The following is an 11238-nucleotide window of genomic DNA, read 5'->3' as shown; positions in this document are numbered from 1 at the left end:
CTTCCATATTTCTTTATCAACGTAACGTACCAACAGGTAGAACATAATTAATTTTAAGTTACTAGGTGAGAAGGTCTCCTTTGGACGGGAGGACTTTGACATAATAATGGGGTGAGGTATAGGCCCAGACGTGAGGCCAGTTTAAACAGGACAAGGCCCATGATTAAGAAAACTATATTTGAGGGATATGACAAGCATGAACATGTCTGAGTTCAAGAAGAATTATCCAACCCTCAGTTTGAACCCGCTCTAGGTATGCAAGCTCCTTTTTTGTAGGTTAAATTGCTTATATACGAGCCTGAATTTGGAACATCAAACAAAAACTATCAGTAATTAAACCTTAAACCATAATGTGACGATGGAATAACAAAAGAATTAGGGACTTACCATTTAGGACTAAGACTTGTGACTCAATCATCTTTAACCCTGATGAGTAAGTGCAACTCCATCACATGATGCATGGTATCACATCATGCAAAGTGCTATTGGCTACTCGCCCACTTATGGATGACACATCTCATGTTTCCAAATCTAAATATGCAAGAATGACGTTAATAAAAGAACAAAAATCACAAGTCATATTACTAAATATTATAATAAGCAAGATTGGGTTACTAATCTGGAAGCCAAACGGAAAACCATATAGGCTATAGGACTCTGGGGTCCTCTGGTTTGAGGGCTTCTTCTTATGCATGGTCACCTTTCCCCTTAGTGTCTCTTTCAAGCTAGGATAAAGTATTTGTCTATATCAACTCAAAGTCATTTGGTCAAAGTCAAACTTTGACTTTTCAAACCAAAAAGTCAACATTTTGACTTTTTACAATTTTGTCCGTCTTGACTAATTTTGACCTTCCGAGCATGAATCCGTATTTATTTTCTCAAGATTCAAATCAAATTTGAATATATTGCTGGTCAAAGTTTGACTTTTCAAAAGTAAAAAAGTCAACATTTTGACTTTTTACAACTTTGACTATTTCCATCTTTTTCGAGCATCCGAGTATGAATCCATATTCATATCTTTAATATTTAAATCCTATTTAAGCATAAAGCTCTATCAGTAATTTAACACCGACGACTATATCACATATACTTGTCGGTTTCTCTCTCCTCTCTTATTTCAAACAATTTGATTCGTTCCATCATACTGTTCTAAGTTTATTCCATATGAGCTAGCAGGGGAACCTAATGGACCTATAGATCACGGACTCCAACGGTCCGAGATTAACAGGCTAAACTCTTTTATACCGAGCTAATCAACATTCGTTAACTAACGAGTCATTCCACTAAAGTCCCGTAGTTGCACTCCTCTCATTATAGATATATTTGTGTCCATTTGATATAACCATGATCAGTAAGTTAACCCTTCACAGGTTGTTCGTAAGCTTGGCTGGATCGAAAAGTACCGTTTTACCCCTAAGACTACATCTTTCTCCTTAAGTCCCACTGATCCACTATTGAACAATTGGTTTTAAGATACAACCTATAAACTGAATCCCTCTCGGGCCAATGAAAGGGTGGGCCTCATTGTTCAAGACTTGGATTCAGTCCTTAAGAGAACAACCTATTTACTAACCCTCTGTTTCCAACTATCCACCTGATCTTACCCCTGAAATGGGAGGCTTATTGGGCCTATTCTAATAAGTTGCCCTCACCTATGAAGATCAAAGGATAATCTCGTGTGAACAGGAGTTCACAGTTAGCTCAGGATTAAGATTAAGTTACCTAGGTAATCAATAATCGATATAGTCAATTTTAAACAGTAAACGACATTATAACGTAAAAGTGACTATTTCATGGTTCTGTCTTATGTAAACCTTTTACATAGGATGCCCCAACTTTCATGTCTCTACATGAACGATTCAGGATTACATCGTTTATATTAACTACAAAGCAGACCGCATCCATAGTATCTCTGAATAAGGCGTCCAACCTTTATTTATATACTATAGACTATTTAGGCTATTTACTCAAACTTAATTCATATTTATGTCTCTACATAAAGTTTAAGTTTACTCAAAATAACCTTGGGATCTTAGTTTATTGGATTTAAGATTATAGTATTCAATTTCTCAATTACGACTTTATTGAATAGAATATGATTACAAACTACAAATTTTTAGAACATAAATTCCAACAAAATCGACTTCGAATTACCTTACAAAATGCATGTGAAACTCATTTGATCTCGAGACTTCTTTAATGAATCTAGAGGCAATTTCATAGATCTTAGTCAAGATTCATCATCTGTACGAATCTAGATTCATGGAATCGTTGAGATTCATCGAAGGAGATCAGAAAAACAATAGTACAACCCAAATTAACTCAACAATAACTATATCAGAATGCCAAAACTATAGAGTTCCCATTTGCCTCATATTTCAAACTAAAAAACTAAAAATTAAAACCTAAACTATTGAATCATTCAAAGTAATTCACCTCGATCTATTTGAGTTCAAGGAGGGTTTCTCCAAATTCAGGGAAGCAAGAATTAGAGAAATTTGAATGATTTTGGGAGTGTTTTCGCTTAGTTCTCGGGCGAGACGAGAAAAGTGTTTAGGGTTTAGGTTTTGTGAGCATATCAAACGGTTGGGGTTCCAAGGGTATTTTGGTCATTTGTTATATCCCTTTATTTTCAAATTTTTGATAAAAAATGCACAATCTCGGTGATGCACTCGACCAAGAGGGACCTAGAAATTTCTTTGAAAGAGTTCTTTAAAATTTGTGAAGAATCTAAGGGTTAAGATCGATCTCGATCGAGAAAAACATAATTACAAATTTTCTAAAATTGTGCTACTCTTAAAATATAAAATTAAAATGGTTCTCCTTTTGTCAATTTTCCAAAACAGTTTGATGTGGATGGGTGTTCACCCTAAGTTTCACGCAAAACCTAACAGAAAAAGTGGATTTGGGCGAAAGATTGAAGGAATGACTATTACACGATCGAGATGGAGATTTGGGCAAAACGGAAAGAAGATTGCATTGGACACTTTAAACTCAAACATCCATTTAATTAGAAGATCTTTTTAAAGCAAATTTTTTTAGTTTGAATTTTAATTTTTAAGTTAAATATTAATTTTTGGATTGCAAACTTGATATTCATCCACAATTCTTCTTCATTATTTGTCAATTTGAATCGAATATGGAAAATTTTCCACTCATTTTTAACCAGAGTTGTGAAGTTGGTAATTTTAGAGTTAGCCAATTTATAGGTCCAATACGACCAATTATACAAGTTGTCATGAAGCTCAAGGAAGTAATAGTTCATCAATTACAACAACCATTTTTTGTTTGTTAATTTGAGCAATGTATTTGGATTTGAACATTATAGTTACACAAGTTTTTTAATGTCAGTCCTGTTTAGAAGATTCAATTATTTATTTAAGATTTTTACATGAATAAAAAGTGTTAGGATTTCAAATATTAAAACTATTAATGGTTCTTTGAGTAATTGAAAAATATGTTTGGATTTTAATTTCAAACATAGTTAACTCGGGTTGTGGTAACCATAGAGACTATTTGAGACATTAAATATTAGATCTATAGACGACTCTTCAAATTTTGGTTCATCTCTATGTTTGAAAATGAAGGTAGTCAAAATTTGTCTCCTAATGACAATACATTGCGAATCCATATATTGCATATTCATATGAATAATGTTGCAAAATTGCAATTTGAGTCTACTTGAAGAAAATATTGTTTTCTACCAAAAGAGATGTTTACAACTTAATAACTTAGATGAAGTGCCACAGTTTATTGACTTTGATGAAGTGCCATAGTTAAATGAATATGATGAAATGTCACTATTTAATGACTCTAATTAAGTGTCACTATTTAATGACTGTTTTTATAATCGTTAAATGATAACACAATAAAAATGCCACAGTGTGAGGAAAGTTCTGAATTTTTAGCTTTTTTTTTTTTTTTTCTTTTTTGTCAAAATCACTTATTTTTCAAGATATTTCATGACTCTTTTTTAAAAAAATCATTGTTTTCGAAAAGTTTGGAAACATTGGTTTTTTCAAAAAAAAAAAAAAAAAAAAAAAAAGAACGCTTGAAATGGGTTTTAATGACTAAATCTTTTACCTATCCATTTTTCTTTGCTAGTATTCATGTCATAGAAAGCCATTTTTGTTGTAGTAACCTAACAAATTAACAAATATAAGATCAAATTACATTTAACATCAACAAATTTCATTAGCTAGCAGTTGGGAAACTAAAACTAGGTTGGAAGTGTGACTTTGATGAAGGAAACAAGGAGTATGTGAAGATTGTGAGGAAATTGATGAAGACGGTGATCCAGTCACAACCGTCGTTTGTTATTGTGGAAGATTATCCATGGCTGAAACTTGATCTTCTTCTTCTTCAAGAATAACGAAGCCGAGAGCTTCTGCTTATACCACAATAAAACCCACATTCATAAAATGGGAAAATGAAATTCAAATCCTCATTTCACTTTCTCTTTGATATATATATAGATTACGTCTAGTAAGTTAGGGACCTGTAACAAATTGACAGGGTAGACTTAATAACAAAATAATAATAATTAAGGCCAAAAGTGTTTTTCTAAGTTCGAAATATGCATGTACCAATATCCTATTCACTTACACTTAGCTTCTCCTCCATAACCAATATATCATGGAATGAATTCTGTTCATTTCCCGCCAAAGTTGAGTAATTTTGGTTGCATTTCAATTTCATCTTCATTTGAATTTAACATTTCGGATTCAATTTCACTGCTCATCACGCATTATATAAACCCGTTCCCTCCTTTCCCCCTTCATTCCATCACTCTCCCTTTTCCTTCTCTGCGCCTCTCTCCTAATTCTACAGAATCACCATGAGAGCTCTCAGAAACGCCGTCGTCACTCACAAGAAACCCAACGCACAGTAATCTTCTTCTTCACGATCATTTTCAGCTTCTTCTTTTTGCTTTTCATCTCCAATATGTTCTTACATTCTCTTGTTTCTATTTCTTTATGTAAGTTTTTACTTTCTGTACGATTCGTTTCTTTGCTTTTTGTAGTTTCTCTTCAACTTCGATTCTATGCAATCTTCATCTCTGTATTTTTTTTTTCTCTTCTTATGCTTTCATTTTTCTTTCTAATTTATTTTTATATTCTTTTGTAATGTTTCGCGGCTTTGTTCGTTCCTAATTGAGTTGAATTTTACAGCCTGCGTTGTGTAATTCTTGTATGTTTTTAGTAGTTTGCTTTCCTATTTCGCAAGGTTTCTTCATTTCTCTGCATACCTGAACTACTCTACTGATATTATTCATTTATTCTGTATTTTAACTCTTTTAGTTTTCCTACGTTTTTGGCTATATACTAAATTGAATATACTCCTAAAGCTTTTATCCAATTTGCTATTACGTTTTCTTGTTATATAGATATACGATTTTTATCATTATCCGCTTTTTGAAGGAAGCTGAAGCAGAGAAAAGCTGAAATGAAATCCACGAAAAGTAAGAAGAAAGATCAAAATGCTCCAAAACGTCCAGCTACGGCATTCTTCGTTTTCATGTAAATATAATTTATAATTGAGGCTGCTTCCGTTTTGAAAGTCGTTCTTACATTCTAGTTTTTCTTAGATTTGTCCATTCTGATTTCGATTTCTTGTTTTGGAAATGATAGGGAGGAATTTAGAATGATGTTCAAGGAGCAATTTCCTGATGCAAAAGCTGGTCCAGTGGTAAGATCTTATACTGTTGTTTTGATCAGCATTACGTTCTTATTATTCCTCCATATTTATGTTTTAGATATGGCTGAGTGGAGGATCGGAGGACTTCTTGAGTTAGCTAGATTTTGTTATTTGCGTTTAACTGTGTTTTGTTAATTTGCAGGTCGGCAAAGCTGGTGGTGAGAAATGGAAGTCCATGTCTGATGCTGTAAGACTGCGATTTCTTATTTTGGTACTATTTTCGTAGAACACTAATTCGAGACTATCAACAATAAACGATTAAGGAATAAGATTGGAGGTTTTTAGTTCTTCCACTTTAATTGAAGATAGTAACACGTTTTGTTCTCGGTATTCAATTCGAGACTAATTGTCGATGCAAATATGTGGAACTTGTGTTTCTCTTCCTCAGGAAAAAGCTCCGTACGCTGAAAAAGCTTTGAAAAGAAAGGCAGAATATGAAATAGCTCTTGAAGCATACAAGAACAATTTCGTAATTAACTTGTTCCCACTCTCTCTCTCCTTTCAGTCTTTCTCCTTCACTTCGTCAGAACATCACCAAGGTTTTATTTATCACCGAATCTCTCTTCTCTCTAACATCTCCTGGTTGACAGAATTGCTACACGGTGGCTGAACCTGAACTCGAAATGCCAACAGAATCACAAAAATCAACCTCCGAGGTCAATGATGACACAGAGCAGGAAGCTAGCTCTAGCTCTTAGGTATAGTTATCCAATCCAAAACATGCATACAAATTCATATGCATTATCTTCTCCCATTGTTCCTTTTAGTTAAACTATAGATGTTTGATTTTATTACTACGGCTAAAAGCTTATATTTGTTTTTGTATATCGTCTGCCAAGATTTCTGCAGGACTTGAATGTCCATTACAGGTAACAGATCAATCTCCATATCTTTTTAAATAAAAGTTTCATGGTTATGAGGACGAAAGTTAGCAAGTAAAGGGAGTCGAATGGAAGGCAAGAATTTGCATAACTCTTAACAATTTTAGGACAAAATATTTCTTTGGATCATATGTATATATATTCTATGTACTGCTCTGGTTGGTGAACTCAATTCTCTTGAGATTATTAGGGTTGCATATCTTGAATTTCCGTTTTAAATTTCGTATGGATAAAGGGAAAAAAAATTCTTAGTTCCAAATTTGTGTAAGTCTGTTGGGGTGTTAGTTGTTTTCTAATGCAAGTCTCTTGTCTTATAGAGCAAATTTCATTTTTAATTGAGTGAACCTAATTTGACTCAAAGTTTTAATTATATCCCAGATTAAACTCTAAACTTTTAAACAAGGGATGAAATTAATTAACGTCATTTCTATTATACTTTTAAAATATTTTTTTTTTTGTGCGATTAGAATTGGATGTATAAATCTATGTATATATTGGACTACACTTATTTGTTCAATAATTAATTACAAGTTAGGGTTTTTTTAATAATCTAACAAAGCAGCAAGTTATTTACACTCTATAGAACAATTTCAGAAACGAAAAAAGTCCATAGGCCCACAATGCGAAATACCAAAAATACCCCAACAAACGCGCGATTAATCGTTCGCGTGCGCGCGCGACTAATGTTAATAAAAGATTATTAGACGCCATCGTGTAGAATAATATACAATTGATACACGATCTTGTAAATTACCAAATACATAAACGATCAACAATAAATGTTAAATGATAACAATATACTTTAACGATTGTACATCTGATCATGTTTATAAATATAAACGATAAGCATACACGATTCTGTACATTATATAAACGATAATCATACATATAAACGATAAGGTAATAAATAGTAAAAGATGACGAAAAAATTTTAGTATACACGATCATGTAGAGAAATTTCAACAATCGTTTATAAACGAAAATTTACAAAAATTTCAATAAATCGTAATTACAAAAATGGCATCGAAATAAAGAGGCTATAAAGAGGTGAAGGAACTTGCTTAGACTTTTTCTTTCATCGTCTTCATCGTCAATCGTTTACATCCTGGTAACTACTTCAACGGAACTGTCCCGATCGACGATTTGTCTTGCATACAAAAAGATTTGAATCTATATTCATTTCGATCTATCTTCATCATCCACATATATCTAGCACCATTTATATCGCATACAAAAAGGTTTGAGTTTATATTAATTTCGATCTATTGAGTCTATATTCATCTCGATCTATCTCGACCATCCACATATACGTACCACGATTTATATCGCATACAAACAGGCCTTAATCTATATTCATTTCGTTCAATCTATATCTATTGCGATCTATGCCACATACAAACATGTCTGTTTCTATACTGTTTGTATAATTTATATTAGTGTTCTTTTTTACAAATAGATGGTGAGCAAGAATCAATAAGCATCGTGCAACAAATTAATAAGGTGTAAAGCAAAGACAGAAGAAAGTAAAGTAAAGAAAGAAAAAGGAAAAAAAGTAACAAACTAAAATGTGAATATCTGTACGTATAACATTGTATATTTATGTATCTTTTTCTTTATAGCGCTCTGCATTTGTAAATTTGTTTAAACTTGCCCTTGTTTGAAACATACTATTCATTATGTCATTCAACAGGTGAAACACTATCTAAATGAAATTATTATGGAAGATGAACAAAAAAGCCTTAGAATTACTGTATACTACAACTTAGAAACATTGAATCAGATCAAGTAAAAAATAGACAAAAGGATTCTGTCTCAAGTTTTGACAAACAACCATTTTGGCCAGTTCCTTAACATTAAAATGACCAAAATACCAACACAATTCATGAATTTTCTATTAAGAAAACAACGCCATACAAAAAAAAACTAATGCCCTTGCTTTCAACTTCAATGGACATATAGCAGAATTTGGGCTGAAAGACTTTTGTTTTGTGACTGGACTAAAAGGTCACAAATTCTCTGAGTTAAATCTAAGATAAAGAAAAGAAAATGGTCTGAAGAATGCGCTTTTCCGTCATGATGACTTTATAACAAAAAGAGATATAGAAAGAATTTTCAAAGCGTTGTGCAATGAGGAAGACTGATTGAAGGAAAAGCTAGTTAACCTCTATATCTTAGAAGCATTTTTAATTCCCAAACAGCAACACAACCACATAAATCTCCTACATCTAGACATATTGGATAATGAAAAAATCTTCAAAGGCTATCCATGGGGGAGGTTATCATACATCCTAACATATCAGTTCTTGAAAAAAGCATCCTATAGTGACAAGGATGCTATATACCTTCAAGGATTTTCCCTAGCTTTAGTCTATTAGGCTTTTGAGAAAATACTAAGACTTTCCAATTTATATGTTGGATTTGGAAGAAAGCTTGCAAAGGAAGGGCCACCAATTGTAACATGGGAATGCTGGGAAACAAGTGACTGGAGGACTCTAAGCATCGACATTTTTGAATCTGAAAATATAAGTAAACTTAGAGCATGCTTATATATACGTCTATCTAGATAGACAATGAAAAATTTTCTATCCATCTCTATCTTGAATAGATGATGATATAAATCTATCATTGTTTATCAATGCTACTACTTTTTCACTAATAATGTAATATCATTTTATTTATAGTTCTTCATGACACCTCTAGACTAATCAGAAGAAGAGTCTCAAACAATTTTGAGATATTTCAAAAATATAGAGAAGCAGGAAAGAAAAGAAAAAGTAGGGCAACAAAAAAAAAAAAAAGAGAAAGAAATGAAAAAAACAATGAAACAAATAAAATCTTAAATGAAATAAGTGAAATCAGAAAAAATAAAGAAAAAATAGAAACATAACAAATATTATTAAGACAAGGAATAAAAGAAATAAAATGCATGTTGACAATGGTTATGACAAGCTTGAATGTAGCACCACCATCAACCAAACTTCAACAACAACAAAATGAGAAAGAAGTTGCATATACAAAAGTCGTGGAGAAAAATAGACCACCTACTTGTAGCCTTGATCTTATTGATGATGATGAACAAGTTAATACAATGGTGAAGTATGCAACAACAAATTTCCCTACGGTTAGTGCCTTATTCATTTTTCACTCCTTTGTTTCGTTTAATGTTCCTCACTTTCCAAATAAAATAAAACACGAATACGTTGTTTCTTTTTCTTTACAGGAAACTGCTGTTTTGGAAACACAGAGTAGCTTGGAAACAATAACAACTACAGATTTAGAAACACCCAAAACACAAATATTGCCGCAGGTTTAAGTCTTTTCCAAACAATAAAAATAACTCGTATAGACAGATATAATTTATCTGTCTGGATGTGTTTTCTTCATGATGTATCTGAACATTCTTACTTTATGTGCTTGCAGATAGATGAAGAAGACGAAAACAACAACTGACTTATTCATTTAGGAACACCAAAAACACACGTATTGACACAGATTTTAATTTGTTTACTATACAACTGAAGTGGATTCACGATCGTTTAAATATAATTAAACGATCGTTTGACATAATTAAACGAGACATAACTAAACGATCGTTTGACATAATTAAATGATCGTTTAACATAACTAAACGATCGTTTAATATAACTAAATGATCTTTATATTGCATGTCTGTTTACATTTTGTTGCAGAATCATTTTGACAATACATTCTCTTTTTACATTCAGATAATTGAATTTAAAGATGGAGAAAAAGAAGAAGAAGTTGAAAATAGGAGAAGCCAGGAAGACAAAACAAAATGAAGCCTGATTCAATTGGGAAATATTGTTATCGTTGAAGAAAATAATATAAAAAACAAGGGGAAGAAAATACAAAAGATACAACGAAAGGAAAACAAAAGTTGATGATGAAGATGAATTTGATAATAATGAAACTGAAACTGAAGAAGAAATCAACATTGATAGCAGTCAAGAACCACAAGAAGAAATTGACACTGATAGCAGTGAAGAACCACAAGATCAAGTTGAAACAAAAGGAAAATAACGTTAGTCAGCAAAAAAAGACAAAAGTCTGAACACAAGGAGAAAGCAGCAAGAGAAACGAAAGAAGAATGTCAACTCAAGAATACATTGATACTGCCCCATCCTTCGACCTACAAATTTCTCAATATTTTAGAGATGATTTATAATCTTTGTAAAGCTTCATATTCAACAATACCATCGTTTATTTTAACTTAAAAAAATTACTTTATTTTATACTCGAGAAATCCGTATTCCATTTCACTCTTTATATTATACACTATCTTGTAAAACATACAAAGGGATCAATTACATTTATTACCACGATCATTCATATTCAACAATACCATCGTTTAACCACATATATACATATTTGCTTAAATAATATACTACACGATCGCGTAAATCGTACATCTTATAAATGATATCCTACACGATCGTTTAGTTGTACAACATCATCGTTTAACATTATATGTTTTTCCAATCGTCTAAAAACGTGATCAATTACATTTTTTAAAAGATCGTTTTGACTTAATTAAATGATCGTTTAAATATATATATTAAACACTAAAGAACGCGATTGAACATTTTAAAAAAAGTACGCGAATTTACAACATTACCCCTTTGGTAAAAACAACCAATAT

General features: G+C 32.1%; 1 protein-coding gene across 3 annotated transcripts; it reads left to right on the top strand.

The window, feature by feature from the left end:
• Positions 1-4756: 4756 nt before the first annotated feature.
• On the top strand, positions 4757-6848 carry LOC103495957 (high mobility group B protein 1-like). 3 transcript variants are annotated; one of them, XM_008457648.2, is made up of 7 exons: positions 4757-4887; positions 5421-5519; positions 5631-5688; positions 5840-5884; positions 6086-6166; positions 6288-6395; positions 6537-6848. In XM_008457648.2, exons 1-6 carry the CDS (start codon positions 4838-4840, stop codon positions 6393-6395), a joined length of 441 nt encoding a protein of 146 aa, XP_008455870.1. In that variant the 5' UTR covers positions 4757-4837; the 3' UTR covers positions 6537-6848. The 3 variants fall into 3 exon arrangements, with proteins under 3 accessions (XP_008455870.1, XP_008455869.1, XP_050934976.1); XM_008457647.3 differs by having other exon boundaries at positions 5840-5908; XM_051079019.1 differs by lacking the exon at positions 6537-6848 and having other exon boundaries at positions 5840-5908; positions 6288-6530.
• The last annotated feature ends 4390 nt before the right edge of the window (positions 6849-11238 follow it).

The sequence above is a fragment of the Cucumis melo genome, chromosome 11 (genome assembly GCF_025177605.1).
Source record: "Cucumis melo cultivar AY chromosome 11, USDA_Cmelo_AY_1.0, whole genome shotgun sequence".
Classification (NCBI taxonomy): Eukaryota; Viridiplantae; Streptophyta; class Magnoliopsida; order Cucurbitales; family Cucurbitaceae; genus Cucumis; species Cucumis melo.
Note: the sequence above shows the minus strand (reverse complement) of the source record. Positions and strands in the feature narration are given on the sequence as shown.